The sequence below is a fragment of the Oncorhynchus mykiss genome, chromosome 3 (genome assembly GCF_057628025.1).
Source record: "Oncorhynchus mykiss isolate SJ-2025 chromosome 3, ASM5762802v1, whole genome shotgun sequence".
NCBI lineage: Eukaryota > Metazoa > Chordata > Actinopteri > Salmoniformes > Salmonidae > Oncorhynchus > Oncorhynchus mykiss.
This window is the reverse complement of record NC_143024.1, coordinates 8,812,979-8,830,000: the sequence shown is the minus strand read 5'-3', so window position 1 is coordinate 8,830,000 and position 17,022 is coordinate 8,812,979. Positions and strand designations below refer to the sequence as shown.

The following is a 17,022-nucleotide window of genomic DNA, read 5'->3' as shown; positions in this document are numbered from 1 at the left end:
TATTTTAGTCCAAATTCTAATTGGGATGTTGATTTTGAATAATTTCATTTTTATTGCATACATTGCTCTGCGGGCTTTTTCTTTGAGTGCCTTCACTGCCATATTAAAGTTTCCCGATGCAGATATGGTCAGACCAAGGTAGGTGTAATTTTTTGTGTGTTCAATTAAGGTGTTGTTCAGGGTGAATTTACATTTTTGTTTCTGACATCTGGGTTTTTTTTGGAAAATCATGATTTTAGTTTTTTGGAAATTTACTGCCAGGGCCCAATTATGGCAATATTGCTCCAGAATATTAATGTTTTGTTGAAGACCTTCTTTGGTTGGTGATAGAAGTACCAAGTCATCAGCATATAGCAGGTATTTCACCTCTGTGTCAAATAGTGTGAGTCCTGGGGCTGGAGATTGGTCCAACATGTCTGCTAATTCATTGATATAAATGTTGAAAAGATTTGGACTCAAATTGCAGCCTTGTCTCACACCTCGACATTGTGAAAAAAATTCTGTTCTTTGGTTTTTGATTTTTATTGCACACTTATTTTCTGTGTACATACATTTTATTAAGTCATACACCTTACCACCAAGCCCACTTTGTAGAATTTTGTAGAATAGCCCTTCGTGCCAAATCGAATCAAATGCTTTTTTAAAGTCAATAAAGCAAGCAAAGATTTTGCCCTCTTTTTTTTGGTGGACGTGTTTATTAATTAGTGTGTGTAAGGTGTATATATGGTCAGTAGTGCGATGGTTAGGGAGAAAGCCAATTTGACATTTACTTATTACATTTTTTTCTTGAAGAAAGGTTTGAATTCTTGAATTCAAAATGCTACAGAAAATCTTTCCCAAGTTACTGTTGACGCAAATTCCCCTGTAATTATTGGGGTCTGATTTGTCTCCACTTTTGTGGATAGGGGAGATGAGCCCCTGGTTCCAGACATCAGGGAAGCAGCCAGAAGTTAAAACCATGTTGAACAATTTAAGCACAGCATTTTGCAACTCAGGTGTGCTGTTTTTCAGCATTTCATTTCTGATGTTGTCTACACCACAAGCCTTTTTTGATTTAATAGATTTTAGCTTTTCATTTAGTTCTTGTTGGGTTATTGGGTAATCTAATGGATTTTGGTTGTTTTTAATGACTGATTCCAGGATGTTCAATTTTTCTTTAATTTCTAATTGGTTCTGGTTTAAGTCTTTTTGTGGGATGTTTTTGTATAGATTATCAAAGTAAGTTTTCCAAATTCCTACATCTTGTATGGCTAATTCTTGTGGCTTTGTTGTGCTTAAATTGTTCCACATGTCCCAGAACTGATTTTGGTCAATTGCGTTTTCAATTTCATCAAGTGTCTTGTTGGTATAATTCAATTTCTTGCATTTCAGTGTTTGTTTATACTGTTTCAGAGTTTCAAAGTATTCATATCGTAGCTCTGGGTTGTTTTGCTGCTTATGTTTTTTGTTTGACATTTGTCTTAGGTGTTTTCTAATTGTTTTACATTCATTATCAAACCATTTGTCAGAAACATTTTGATTTTTGCTTCTGATGTTGCATTGCTTTGGTTTTCTCAAATTTGCTTTCGATGCTGCTTTTTGGAATATGCAGTTGATGTTTTGGGTAGCTGAATTGACACCATCTTTATTGTTTTGGTACTGTGAGTTATTGAAAAACTGTATAGAGTTCATCATTTCATTTGAGTTCAATGTTTCAATGAATGCCTCTGCACTGTTTGGAGCCCATCTGAACGATTGGTTTATGTTGTAAAGTTTATTGGGCTGTTTTTTTGAATGAATATTGCCGGTTAATTTCTTCAGAAACACGTTGATCTGACTGTGATCTGACAATGGTGTCTGTGGTCTGACAGTGAATGCACTAATGGAGGAGGGGTCAATGTCAGTGATGGCATAATCGACTACACTTGTCCCAAGAGCTGAGCAGTAAGTAAACTGACCTAAAGAGTCCCCTCTGATTCTACCATTAAGCATGTACAGGCCTAAGGCTCGACAGAGATGTACTAACTCTTTTCCATTTTTGTTCAGTATTTGGTCAGGACTGTTTCTATTATTTATAATAGGGCTACTGTACAAGGAGGGGTGTCCAAATATGTGGTGGTTACCTCCCGCATCAGTGTAGTCAGGCTCAGAACCTGTTCTTGCATTGAAATCTCCACAAAGAAGCACTTTACCCTGCGCCTGAAATTTAATGATTTCTGTCTGGAGATTGTCAAAAAACTGATCATCATAATATGATGAATCTGAAGGAGGAGCATAAGCTGCACATATGTATACATCATTGTCACAATAGATTGTACCTTTGTTAAGTTTTAGCCAAATGTGAGTGGTACCTTTTTTCATTTCATTCAGTGCTAAGTCCTGCTTATGCCAAATGATGATTCCACCTGAGTCTCGGCCCCGTTTAACATTTTTATGTTTGATTGATGGTAGTAAACTTTCTCTATAGCCTGAGGGACACTGAGTATCTATGTCTCCACGACACCATGTTTCCAGTAGGATTATGATGTCCTGTCCCTTGATGTTTTTAATCAATTCTGGATTAGTTGTTTTATAACCAAAATGTGAAGAGTATAGGCCCTGGATATTCCAAGAGCTGATAGTTAATGATCTCATTTATAATAAGTGATATTCACTGGTTTGAGTAAAGTACATCGAAAAAAACAAAAAAAATAAAATATGTATATATACATATATATACATACACATATACACACATACATATATATACATACATATATACACATATACATACATATATACATACACATACATATATATATACATATATATATACATACACATACATATATACATACACATACATATACACACATACATACATACATACATACACACACACACACACACATACATACACACACACACACATACATACATACATATATATATACATATATATACACATACACATACATATATATATATATATATATATACACACATACATGCACATACACATATACACACATACATACATACATACACACACACGCGCACACACACACACACACACACACACACCATTACATATAATAATTATTATAATACCGGTGTCAATACATTTAGGAATATTTGTAAACAAATGAATAAGAATGGAATAAGATTGCATTGTACTTATGTTATGTGCAATCTGCAACCCTGTGTGTTTGTGTGTGTGTGTGTGCGCGTGCGTGCCCGTGTGTGAATTAAAGGGACTGTCTAGCTCAGTAGTCTGCATATTAGTTGCAATAGTTGGCGCACCTCTCCTATCTCTGATTGTTCTAGGGGTCTTCTGCCAGAGGTTACCTCAGCATATGTAGGCTGACGATCTAATTGATACATGGTGTGGACTGCATCATGTGGTCTACTTCCCTGAAGGGCAGTGTTCTGACCGACCCTGGAGTAGTGGTCAGAGCTGTGTTGTGATGGGCTGGGTCTAGTAGAGCTGTGTTGTGATGGGACAGGTCTAGTAGAGCTGTGTTGTGATGGGCCGGGTCTAGTAGAGCTGCGTTGTGATGGGCCGGGTCTAGTAGAGCTGTGTTGTGATGGGCCGGGTCTAGTAGAGCTGTGTTGTGATGGGCCGGGTCTAGTAGAGCTTTGTTGTGATGGGCCAGGTCTAGTAGAGCTGTGTTGTGATGGGCCAGGTCTAGTAGAGCTGTGTTGTGATGGGCCAGGTCTAGTAGAGCTTTGTTGTGATGGGCCAGGTCTAGTAGAGCTGTGTTGTGATGGGCCGGGTCTAGTAGAGCTGTGCTGTGTTGGGCCTGGTCTAGTAGAGCTGTGCTGTGTTGGGCCTGGTCTAGTAGAGCTGTGCTGTAATAAGCCATGTCTGGCTCTTTTCTCCTCGGGATGGTGGAGGTACTGTTGTTTCAGAAGGTGGGGCGTGGGACCTTTGTTGCTGGGGTGATGGGTGTGTGAACCAGCAGGGATCACTGACTGGTGCCAGCTTTATTCTCAAATGACTTCTTGTTGGACAGTATTTTTGGTGCATAGTGCTGCAGCAGTAACCTACAGCTGGGCTGTTTCCTCATGGTCTCTCCTCTCTCTGTCTCTCTCTCTCTGTCTCTCTGTCTCTCTCTCTCTCTCTCTCTCTCTCTCTGTCTCACTCTCACTCTCCTTCTCTCTCTCTGTCTGTCTCACTCTGTCTCTCTCTGTCTCTCTCTGTCTCTCTCTCTCTCTCTCTCTCTCTCTCTCTCTCTCTCTCTCTCTCTGTCTCTCTCTCTGTCTCTCTCTCTCTCTCTCTCCGCAATGTTGATCAGCTCCCAATGTAATCTTCTGATGCACTACTAATTGAATTAGGACTTAGAAGGGAGGGCACAAGATCCCGTTGGGCACTCAGCACAGTTAGATCTGGATGCCTGCCAGGGCCACAATTAGTGGGTCTGATGTATTGTTGCCACGTCACTGGCATCATACTCTACTGGCATCATACTCTACTGGCATCATACTCTACTGGCATCATACTCTACTGGCATCATACTTCACGGTCTCTCTGGGAAAAAGGTGCAGCTCCAGTGATTCATTTAGAGAGGGGCGAAGCTACAGTTGGAGACGCTGACTCTGGGCTGGTTGTATGGGAGGTCAGCTGGGCTGGGAGAGAGACTCACTGTACAGCTGCTGCTGTCTTCAGGATGGGTTCTCTCTCTTCTTACTCCCACTGATATCTTGCTGATAACTGTGGTGCAATTATCATGATATGAATTCACGTGTTGTAAGTGACTCTGGATAAGAGCATCTGCTAAATGTTCATGTGTGTTTGATTGTGTTGCAGTTGGCCGTGATGATCCTGCCACAGGATGAGAACTTCCTCCTGGTGTTCCGCAGGGAAGCCCCTCTGGACAACAGTGTAGACTTTATGAAGGTGAGAGAAGCCCCTCTGGACAACAGTGTAGACTTTATGAAGGTGAGAAGCCCCTCTGGACAACAGTGTAGACTTTATGAAGGTAAGAAGCCCCTCTGGACAACAGTGTAGACTTTATGAAGGTGAGAAGCCCCTCTGGACAACAGTGTAGACTTTATGAAGGTGAGAAGCCCCTCTGGACAACAGTGTAGAATTTATGAAGTTGAGAAGCCCCTCTGGACAACAGTGTAGACTTTATGAAGTTGAGAAGCCCCTCTGGACAACAGTGTAGACTTTATGAAGGTGAGAGAAGCCCCTCTGGACAACAGTGTAGACTTTATGAAGGTGAGAAGCCCCTCTGGACAACAGTGTAGACTTTATGAAGGTAAGAAGCCCCTCTGGACAACAGTGTAGACTTTATGAAGGTGAGAAGCCCCTCTGGACAACAGTGTAGACTTTATGAAGGTGAGAAGCCCCTCTGGACAACAGTGTAGACTTTATGAAGTTGAGAAGCCCCTCTGGACAACAGTGTAGACTTTATGAAGTTGAGAAGCCCCTCTGGACAACAGTGTAGACTTTATGAAGGTGAGAGAAGCCCCTCTGGACAACAGTGTAGACTTTATGAAGGTGAGAAGCCCCTCTGGACAACAGTGTAGACTTTATGAAGTTGAGAAGCCCCTCTGGACAACAGTGTAGACTTTATGAAGGTGAGAGAAGCCCCTCTGGACAACAGTGTAGACTTTATGAAGTTGAGAAGCCCCTCTGGACAACAGTGTAGATGTTATGAAGTTGAGAAGCCCCTATGGACAACAGTGTAGACTTTATGAAGGTGAGCAGCCCCTCTGGACAACAGTGTAGACTTTATGAAGGTAAGAAGCCCCTCTGGACAACAGTGTAGACTTTATGAAGGTGAGAAGCCCATCTGGGCAACAGTGTAGACTTTATGAAGTGGTCTGTGTGGTGATCTGTTGGAATGGTCTGTGTGGTGATCTGTTGGAATGGTCTGTGTGGTGATCTGTTGGAATGGTCTGTGTGGTGATCTGTTGGAATGGTCTGTGCGGTGATCTGTTGGAATGGTCTGTGCGGTGATCTGTTGGAATGGTCTGTGCTGTGATCTGTTGGAATGGTCTGTGTGGTGATCTGTTGGAATGGTCTGTGCGGTGATCTGATGGAATGGTCTGAGTGGTGATCTGATGGAATGGTCTGAGTGGTGATCTGATGGAATGGTCTGTGCTGTGATCTGTTGGAATGGTCTGTGTGGTGATCTGATGGAATGGTCTGTGTGGTGATCTGTTGGAATGGTCTGAGTGGTGATCTGATGGAATGGTCTGTGCTGTGATCTGTTGGAATGGTCTGTGTGGTGATCTGTTGGAATGGTCTGTGCTGTGATCTGTTGGAATGGTCTGTGTGGTGATCTGTTGGAATGGTCTGTGTGGTGATCTGTTGGAATGGTCTGTGTGGTGATCTGTTGGAATGGTCTGTGCTGTGATCTGTTGGAATGGTCTGTGTGGTGATCTGTTGGAATGGTCTGTGCTGTGATCTGTTGGAATGGTCTGTGCTGTGATCTGTTGGAATGGTCTGTGTGGTGATCTGTTGGAATGGTCTGAGTGGTGATCTGTTGGAATGGTCTGTGCTGTGATCTGTTGGAATGGTCTGTGTGATGATCTGTTGGAATGGTCTGTGCTGTGATCTGTTGGAATGGTCTGTGCTGTGATCTGTTGGAATGGTCTGTGTGGTGATCTGTTGGAATGGTCTGTGCTGTGATCTGTTGGAATGGTCTGTGTGGTGATCTGTTGGAATGGTCTGTGCGGTGATCTGTTGGAATGGTCTGTGCTGTGATCCGAGTACCTGCCAGATCTGTAGAACCAGATACAGTATGTGAGATGTAATTTGTCATTTACGGCAAGAATGTTCGCAGTTCCTTTTTCTATGTGAACTCCGTTTTTGGGGTGTGGCTCTCACAGTAACCCTGAAGAAGACAAAGAACTCAGCATCACCTCACCTGGATACCCTAATGCTTACTAAGGGTCATTGGTGGCAGCTGGCATTTGTATTTACAGCAGTAGTAACTGATTGTCCTTCTCGTCTCTGTAGATCTGGAGAAAGTATGATGCTGACAGCAGTGGATACATATCAGCTGTGGAGCTGAAGGTAATGTTAACTCCACTCCTACACACAGAAGGTAATGTTGTTTAACTCCACTCCTACACACAGAAGGTAATGTTGTTTAACTCCACTCCTACACACAGAAGGTAATGCTAACTCCACTCCTACAAACAGAAGGTAATGTTAACTCCACTCCTACACACAGGAGGTAATGTTAACTCCACTCCTACACACAAGGTAATGTTAACTCCACTCCTACACACAGAAGGTAATGTTGTTTAACTCCACTCCTACACACAGAAGGTAATGTTAACTCCACTCCTACACACAGAAGGTAATGTTAACTCCACTCCTACACACAGAAGGTAATGTTGTTTAACTCCACTCCTACAAACAGAAGGTAATGTTAACTCCACTCCTACACACAGGAGGTAATGTTAACTCCACTCCTACACACAGAAGGTAATGTTAACTCCACTCCTACAAACAGAAGGTAATGTTAACTCCACTCCTACACACAGAAGGTAATGTTAACCCCACTCCTACACACAGAAGGTAATGTTAACTCCACTCCTACACACATAGGGTAATGTTAACTCCACTCCTACACACAGAAGGTAATGTTGTTTAACTCCACTCCTACACACAGAAGGTAATGTTAACTCCACTCCTACACACAGAAGGTAATGTTAACTCCACTCCTACAAACAGAAGGTAATGTTAACTCCACTCCTACACACAGGAGGTAATGTTAACTCCACTCCTACACACAAGGTAATGTTAACTCCACTCCTACACACAGAAGGTAATGTTGTTTAACTCCACTCCTACACACAGAAGGTAATGTTAACTCCACTCCTACACACAGAAGGTAATGTGGTTTAACGCCACTCCTACACACAGAAGGTCATGTTGTCTAACTCCACTCCTACACACAGAAGGTAATGTTGTCTAACTCCACTCCTACACACAGAAGGTCATGTTATTTAACTCCACCCCTACACACAGAAGGTAATGTTATTTAACTCCACTCCTACACACAGAAGGTAATGTTATTTAACTCCACCCCTACACACAGAAGGTAATGTTGTTTAACTCCACTCCTACACACAGAAGGTAATGTTGTCTAACTCCACTCCTACACACAGAAGGTAATGTGGTTTAACGCCACTCCTACACACAGAAGGTCATGTTGTCTAACTCCACTCCTACACACAGAAGGTAATGTTGTCTAACTCCACTCCTACACACAGAAGGTAATGTGGTTTAACGCCACTCCTACACACAGAAGGTAATGTTGTTTAACTCCACTCCTACACACAGAAGGTTAAGTCTTTATATTTATCAAACCATGTTAGATCTGATTTCAGGGAATCAGGAAGTAAACCAATAAACCATGTTAGATCTGATTTCAGGGAATCAGGAAGTAAACCAATAAACCATGTTAGATCTGATTTCAGGGAATCAGGAAGTAAACCAATAAACGATGCCCTTTTTATTTCCTCATTCTTCTTTGTAAACAGGGTTTCCTGAAGGACTTGTTCCAGAAGCACGGGAAGGCTGTGTCCTCCAGCAAACTGGACGAGTACACAGACGCAATGGTAAAACATCAGTCTTGTAGGCCTTTCCTGTAGTCAAATGACCATATCGCCCCCTAGTGGCCGCATTGGTGGAATGTTATTAATATTTTTCAAAATTTCAGAATTAATAAATACTATTTCAAAACAAACGCTGATAATGTGTTCTTCTTGGTTCCTGGAGATGATAAATATATCCTCTTGGTTCCTGGAGGAACATAGGGCTGGCCTGTACTAAAGATATACTCTTGGTTCCTGGAGGAACATAGGGCCTGTACTAAAGATATCCTCTTGGTTCCTGGAGGAACATAGGGCCTGTACTAAAGATATCCTCTTGGTTCCTGGAGGAACATAGGGCCTGTACTAAAGATATCCTCTTGGTTCCTGTTGCCAGTCTTGGGATGCTTGCTGTCCCTTTTGGCCATGACATGCAGTCTTTATAGTCTCTTACCCACTGATATACGATCTCTCTCTCTCCAGTGTGTGTAAAATAAGATAACTCAAGCACTACGTCTAGTCAACCTAATGCAGTCATCAGTCTCTAGAACCATTAATGCAGGGTAAATGAACCCCACGTTCAGTGACCTGTACTAAAGATATCCTCTTGGTTCCTGGAGGAACACTGGGCCTGTACTAAAGATATCCTCTTGGTTCCTGTTGCTAGCCTTGGGATGCTTCCTTTCCCCTTTTTGGCCATGACATGCAGTCTTTATAGTCTCTTACCCACTGATATACGATCTCTCTCTCTCCAGTGTGTGTAAAATAAGATAACTCAAGCACTACGTCTAATCAACCCAATGCAGTCATCAGTCTCTAGAACCATTAATGCAGGGTAAATGAACCTCATTCGCGGTTCTTTCAGAGTGCCTTTCAGGTCACTGAACGTGGTATAGATTCAGCAGGTAAATCTGGTTGCAGTGATGTTCATTACAACCCTGCCCGCCCCTACACTCTAACCACTAGGCTACCTGCCGTCCCTACACTCTAACCACTAGGCTACCTGCCTGCCCCTACACTCTAACCACTAGGCTACCTGCCGTCCCTACACTCTAACCACTAGGCTACCTGCCTGCCCCTACACTCTAACCACTAGGCTACCTGCCTGCCCCTACACTCTAACCACTAGGCTACCTGCCGCCCCTACACTCTAACCACTAGGCGACCTGCCGTCCCTCCACTCTAACCACTAGGCTACCTGCCGTCCCTACACTCTAACCACTAGGCTACCTGCCGTCCCTACACTCTAACCACTAGGCTACCTGCCTGCCCCTACACTCTAACCACTAGACTACCTGCCGTCCCTACACTCTAACCACTAGGCTACCTGCCTGCCCCTACACTCTAACCACTAGGCTACCTGCCGTCCCTACACTCTAACCACTAGGCTACCTGCCTGCCCCTCCACTCTAACCACTAGGCTACCTGCCGCCCCTACCCTCTAACCACTAGACTACCTGCCTGCCCCTACACTCTAACCACTAGGCTACTTGCCGTCCCTACACTCTAACCACTAGACTACCTGCCGTTCCTACACTCTAACCACTAGGCTACCTGCCTGCCCCTCCACTCTAACCACTAGGCTACCTGCCATCCCTACACTCTAACCACTAGACTACCTACCGACCCTACACTCCAACAACTAGGCTACCTGCCTGCCCCGCCACTCTAACCACTAGGCTATCTGCCGTCCCTACACTCTAACCACTAGGCTACCTGCCGTCCCTACACTCTAACCACTAGGCTACCTGCCGTCCCTACACTCTAACCACTAGGCTACCTGCCATCCCTACACTCTAACCTCTAGGCTACCTGCCGTCCCTACACTCTAACCACTAGGCTACCTACCGTCCCTACACTCTAACCACTAGGCTACCTGCCGCCCCTACACTCTAACCACTAGGCTACCTACCGTCCCTACACTCTAACCATTAGGCTACCTGCCGTCCCTACACTCTAACCACTAGACTACCTGCCTGCCCCTACACTCTAACCACTAGGCTACCTGCCGTCCCTACACTCTAACCACTAGGCTACCTGCCTGCCCCTACACTCTAACCACTAGGCTACCTGCCGACCCTACGCTCTAACCACTAGGCTACCTACCGTCCCTACACTCTAACCACTAGGCTACCTGCCGTCCCTACGCTCTAACCACTAGGCTACCTGCCTGCCCCTACACTCTATCCACTAGGCTACCTGCCGTCCCTACGCTCTAACCACTAGGCTACCTGCCGTCCCTACACTCTAACCACTAGGCTACCTGCCGTCCCTACACTCTAACCACTAGACTACCTGCCGACCCTACACTCTAACCACTAGGCTACCTGCCGTCCCTACACTCTAACCACTAGGCTACCTGCCATCCCGATGTGGCTTGTTCCCAGACTCCTGTCAAAGGGTCATCGCAATATACTGTCACCGACTGGTTTTTCCAGTCTTATCTATACCCTGAGGCTTGTTCCCTTCTCTGAAAACGTTCTAACTTCTGCCCTAACTTTAAATGGACTTCCCTGAGGAGAAAATGGCTTCCTATTCCTTATGGGCCCTGGTCAAAAGTAGTACACTATATAGGGAATAGGGAGTAATTTGGGACTGTGACAGGGCTGTGTTGTGGCAGCCAGCAGCAGATGACTCTGTCCAGCTGTATTAATCATCTCATCTAACAGACTGAGATATTAGATTACCAGTGTCTGGCGGGAGACTGTCACACCTCTCCTACCGATTCACTCTGTCTGTCTCTCACCCTGCCCTGTCTGTCTCCTACCCTGGCCTGGTCTGGCATCACCCTGTCTGTCTCTCACCCTGCCCTGTCTGTCTCCTACCCTGGCCTGGTCTGGCATCACCCTGTCTGTCTCTCACCCTGCCCTGTCTGTGTCCTACCCTGGCCTGGTCTGGCATCACCCTGTCTGTCTCTCACCCTGGCCTGGTCTGGTATCACCCCGTTCCGTCTCTCACCCTGGCCTGGTCTGGCATCACCCCGTTCCGTCTCTCACCTTGGCCTGGTCTGGCATCACCTCGTTAGAGTACTTCTAACCTGTGTATCATATTTATTTTCAAAGAGAGAGGAAGTCAAAATGGCAGGTTGACCTCTATTGTCATCAGTCTTGTCTTGGAGGCAGAGCTGAGAGATTTCCCCTTAGATAGGCCAGCTGCAAAGTCAAAATGTCCTATATTGTAAAATATATTGTAAAATGTGCCTTTAAGGTTAGGCATTAGGCTTAGCAGTGTGGTTAAGGTTAGGCATTAGGCTTAGCAGTGTGGTTAGGGTTAGGCATTAGGCTTAGCAGTGTGGTTAAGGTTAGACATTTGGCTTAGCAGTATGGTTAAGGTTAGGGTTAGGCATTAGGCTTAGCAGTATGGTTAAGGTTAGGGTTAGGCATTAGGCTTAGCAGTGTGGTTAAGGTTAGGGTTATGGTTAGGGTTAGGCATTAGGCTTAGCAGTGTGGTTAGGGTTAGGCATTAGGGTTAGCAGTGTGGTTAGGGTTAGACATTAGGCTTAGCAGTGTGGTTAGGGTTAGACATTAGGCTTAGCAGTGTGGTTAAGGTTAGGGTTAGGCATTAGGCTTAGCAGTGTGGTTAAGGTTAGGCATTAGGCTTAGCAGTGTGGTTAAGGTTAGGGTTAGGCATTAGGCTTAGCAGTGTGGTTAAGGTTAGGGTTAGGCATTAGGGTTAGCAGTGTGGTTAAGGTTAGGATTAGGCATTAGGCTTAGCAGTGTGGTTAAGGCTAGGGTTAGGCATTAGGCTTAGCAGTGTGATTATGGTTAGGGTTAGGCATTAGGCTTAGCAGTATGGTTAAGGTTAGGGTTAGGCATTAGGCTTAGCAGTGTGGTTAAGGTTAGGGTTAGACATTAGGCTTAGCAGTGTGGTTAAGGTTAGGGTTAGGCATTAGGCTTAGCAGTGTGGTTAAGGTTAGGGTTATGGTTAGGGTTAGGCATTCGGCTTAGCAGTGTGGTTAGGGTTAGGCATTAGGCTTAGCAGTGTGGTTAAGGTTAGGCATTAGGCTTAGCAGTGTGGTTAGGGTTAGGCATTAGGCTTAGCAGTGTGGTTAAGGTTAGGCATTTGGCTTAGCAGTATGGTTAAGGTTAGGGTTAGGCATTAGGCTTAGCAGTATGGTTAAGGTTAGGGTTAGGCATTAGGCTTAGCAGTGTGGTTAAGGTTAGGGTTATGGTTAGGGTTAGGCATTAGGCTTAGCAGTGTGGTTAGGGTTAGGCATTAGGGTTAGCAGGGTGGTTAGGGTTAGACATTAGGCTTAGCAGTGTGGTTAGGGTTAGACATTAGGCTTAGCAGTGTGGTTAAGGTTAGGGTTAGGCATTAAGCTTAGCAGTGTGGTTAAGGTTAGGCATTAGGCTTAGCAGTGTGGTTAAGGTTAGGGTTAGGCATTAGGCTTAGCAGTGTGGTTAAGGTTAGGGTTAGGCATTAGGGTTAGCAGTGTGGTTAAGGTTAGGATTAGGCATTAGGCTTAGCAGTGTGATTAAGGTTAGGTTTAGACATTAGGCTTAGCAGTGTGGTTAAGGTTAGGGTTAGGCATTAGGCTTAGCAGTGTGGTTAAGGTTAGGGTTATGGTTAGGGTTAGGCATTCGGCTTAGCAGTGTGGTTGAGGTTAGGCATTAGGCTTAGCAGTGTGGTTAGGGTTAGGGTTAGGCATTAGGGTTAGCAGTGTGGTTAAGTTAGGTTTAGGTATTTGGCTTAGCAGTGTGGTTAAGGTTAGGGTTAGGCATTAGGCTTAGCAGTGTGGTTAAGGTTAGGCATTAGGCTTAGCAGTGTGGTTAAGGTTAGGGTTAGGCATTAGGCTTAGCAGTGTGGTTAAGGTTAGGGTTAAGGTTAGGGTTAGGCATTAGGGTTATCAGTGTGGTTAAGGTTAGGATTAGGCATTAGGCTTAGCAGTGTGGTTAAGGTTAGGGTTAGGCATTAGGCTTAGCAGTATGTTTAAGGTTAGGGTTAGACATTAGGCTTAGCAGTGTGGTTAAGGTTAGGGTTAGGCATTAGGCTTAGCAGTGTGGTTAAGGTTAGGGTTATGGTTAGGGTTAGGCATTCGGCTTAGCAGTGTGGTTGAGGTTAGGCATTAGGCTTAGCAGTGTGGTTAAGGTTAGGGTTAGGCATTAGGCTTAGCAGTGTGTTTAAGGTTAGGGTTAAGGTTAGGGTTAGGCATTAGGCTTAGCAGTGTGGTTAAGGTTAGGCATTAGGGGTAGCAGTGTGGTTAAGGTTAGGGTTATGCATTAGGCTTAGCAGTGTGGTTAAGGTTAGGGTTATGGTTAGGGTTAGCAGTGTGGTTAAGGTTAGGGTTATGGTTAGGGTTAGGCATTCGGCTTAGCAGTGTGGTTGGGGTTAGGCATTAGGCTTAGCAGTGTGGTTAAGGTTAGGGTTAGGCATTAGGCTTAGCAGTGTGGTTAAGTTAGGGTTAGGCATTAGGCTTAGCAGTGTGGTTAAGGTTAGGGTTATGCATTAGGCTTAGCAGTGTGGTTAAGGTTAGGCATTAGGCTTAGCAGTGTGGTTAAGGTTAGGCATTAGGCTTAGCAGTGTGGTTAAGGTTAGGCATTAGGGTTAGCAGTGTGGTTAGGGTTATGGTTAGGGTTAGGCATTCGGCTTAGCAGTGTGGTTGGGGTTAGGCATTAGGCTTAGCAGTGTGGTTAAGGTTAGGGTTAGGCATTAGGCTTAGCAGTGTGGTTAAGGTTAGGGTTAGGCATAAGGCTTAGCAGTGTGGTTAAGGTTAGGGTTAGGCATTAGGCTTAGCAGTGTGGTTAAGTTAGGGTTAGGCATTAGGCTTAGCAGTGTGGTTAAGGTTAGGGTTATGCATTAGGCTTAGCAGTGTGGTTAAGGTTAGGCATTAGGCTTAGCAGTGTGGTTGAGGTTAGGGTTATGCATTAGGCTTAGCAGTGTGGTTAAGGTTAGGCATTAGGCTTAGCAGTGTGGTTGAGGTTAGGGTTAGGCATTAGGCTTAGCAGTGTGGTTAAGGTTAGGGTTAGGCATTAGGCTTAGCAGTGTGGTTAAGGTTAGGAGTTAGGCATTAGGCTTAGCAGTGTGGTTAAGGTTAGGGTTGGGTTTAATCACGTTGTGTCTTTGCCAGCTAGTGACCACTCTGCAGAGCTGCCCCCAGAACAAGATTCATAATGAAAAACGCTAACATGTGTTTATTTGTGCTCAGATCTGAACCATTGACAAACATGTTTAGTAATCGCTAAATATATTTAATATTTCCGTTGGTCTAAAATGGCACATGTTTTATTATGCCTCAATTCCTTTTTTCTAACAGATGAAGATTTTTGACAAAAATAAGGACGGTCGCTTGGATCTGAACGATTTGTCCAGGTACTAATTGACTCTATTACAATTCTGAATACTGAACCGTTTGGTCAGGTACTTCTAATTGACTCTATTACAATTCTGAATACTGAACCGTTTGGTCAGGTACTTCTAATTGACTCTATTGCAATTCTGAATACTGAACCGTTTGGTCAGGTACTTCTGATTGACTCTATTGCAATTCTGAATACTGAACCGTTTGGTCAGGTACTTCTGATTGACTCTATTGCAATTCTGAATACTGAACCGTTTGGCCAGGTACTTCTAATTGACTCTATTACAATTCTGAATACTGAACCGTTTGGTCAGGTACTTCTAATTGACTCTATTACAATTCTGAATACTGAACGGTTTGGTCAGGTACTTCTGATTGACTCTATTACAATTCTGAATAGTGAACCGTTTGGCCAGGTACTTCTAATTGACTCTATTACAATTCTGAATACTGAACCGTTTGGCCAGGTACTTCTAATTGACTCTATTACAATTCTGAATACTGAACCATTTGGTCAGGTACTTCTGATTGACTCTATTACAATTCTGAATCGTGAACCGTTTGGTCAGGTACTTCTGATTGACTGTATATTGGAGTACCAATACCTTTTCTGACTGTGTTGTTTTGCTTGATCAAACTGTTGTTTATTTCCTGTTTTCCTTTAGGATCCTGGCTCTAGAAGAGAATTTCATGCTACAGTTCAAAATGGATGTGAGTTCAGTTGATATGTTTCTCCTAATGTTCATTACATTACTCTGCTAAATCTTCCTAGGAAGATGGAAAATGAAACTAACCATAAATTGACTCTGTTTACAGGCCTCCAGTCAAGAAGACAGAAAGAGAGACTTTGACAAAATATTCAACCACTATGATGTTGTGAGTACAGACAGAGTACCCTCGGGGCTGGGATGTTAGATTTGATTTGCAGGGTAACTGCTTCCTCTGTGGTCTGTATATTAAATACGAGTTGCAAAACAAGGATGTTTGGTCTGCATTCAGAGAAGAAGAGAGATTAGAATGTTGGCATGATGCTCTTTTAATGAGTTCTATGTCCTCTCTTCTCCATTGGTCAGAGTAACACCAGAGCTTTTAATGAGTTCTATGTTCTCTCTTCCCCATTGGTCAGAGTAACACCAGAGCTTTTAATGAGTTCTATGTTCTCTCTTCCCCATTGGTCAGAGTAACACCGGAGCTTTTAATGAGTTCTATGTTCTCTCTTCTCCATTGGTCAGAGTAACACCGGAGCTTTTAATGAGTTCTATGTTCTCTCTTCTCCATTGGTCAGAGTAACACCGGAGCTTTTAATGAGTTCTATGTTCTCTCTTCCCCATTGGTCAGAGTAACACCGGAGCTTTTAATGAGTTCTATGTTCTCTCTTCCCCATTGGTCAGAGTAACACCAGAGTTTTTAATGAGTTCTATGTTCTCTCTTCTCCATTGGTCAGAGTAACACCAGAGCTTTTAATGAGTTCTATGTTCTCTCTTCTCCATTGGTCAGAGTAACACCGGAGCTTTTAATGAGTTCTATGTTCTCTCTTCTCCATTGGTCAGAGTAACACCGGAGCTTTTAATGAGTTCTATGTTCTCTCTTCTCCATTGGTCAGAGTAACACCGGAGCTTTGGAAGGACCAGAGGTGGATGGCTTTGTAAAAGACATGATGGAACTGGTCAGGGTAAGTTGTGGGGAAGAATATCAGACAATATCTTTATGAATGTGCCACAATACATGCTCCTATTATAATTGACTATATGTCTTTGTAAAGGTCATGTGGGACAATATTGTGTTGGGAAAGGTAGAATAAAGTGTCTATTGTTTTATCCTGTTGTGTTGTATATCTTTATGAGTCAGTCTTAACATGCTACCTGTTGTGTATGTTGTTGTTATGAACATCTGACCTGGCTGGCCATAAGGACATCTATTGTGTTCTCTGTCCTGGTTGGCCATAAGGACATCTACTGTGTCCAGTGTCCTCTGTCCTGGCTGGCCCTAAGGACATATATTGTGTCCAGTGTCCTCTGTATCCATCAACAACAGATGGAATGCTCCTTGACCTTCACCTCTTGACCTCATTGAACTTACAGAATACGATAACTTTAGCCCACACATTCAATAGATCTTTATTGTCCCGGAAGAAGAGCAATTTTTGTGCAATATAAAATTCATCTATACAAACATAGTTTCACTACTAATGTGTTTTACCTGTTGAT

The 17,022-nt window shown here is 43.8% G+C and overlaps 1 protein-coding gene across 3 annotated transcripts in view; it reads left to right on the top strand.

Moving 5' to 3' along the window:
* Nucleotides 1-17,022, top strand: part of LOC149984305 (secretagogin-like) — a 28,989-nt gene that overhangs the window by 8,937 nt on the left and 3,030 nt on the right. Inside the window, exons 4-10 of one of the 3 annotated variants that reach the window (XM_090230654.1) lie at nucleotides 4,769-4,858; nucleotides 6,932-6,988; nucleotides 8,467-8,544; nucleotides 14,771-14,826; nucleotides 15,481-15,526; nucleotides 15,632-15,691; nucleotides 16,419-16,487. In XM_090230654.1, coding sequence (XP_090086780.1) covers nucleotides 4,769-4,858; nucleotides 6,932-6,988; nucleotides 8,467-8,544; nucleotides 14,771-14,826; nucleotides 15,481-15,526; nucleotides 15,632-15,691; nucleotides 16,419-16,487 — 456 coding nt within the window. Of the gene's footprint in view, nucleotides 1-4,768; nucleotides 4,859-4,902; nucleotides 5,747-6,931; nucleotides 6,989-8,466; nucleotides 8,545-14,770; nucleotides 14,827-15,480; nucleotides 15,527-15,631; nucleotides 15,692-15,994; nucleotides 16,121-16,418; nucleotides 16,488-17,022 lie in introns of those variants that run through there. The other 2 variants (XM_090230655.1, XM_090230656.1) reach the window with 2 other exon arrangements.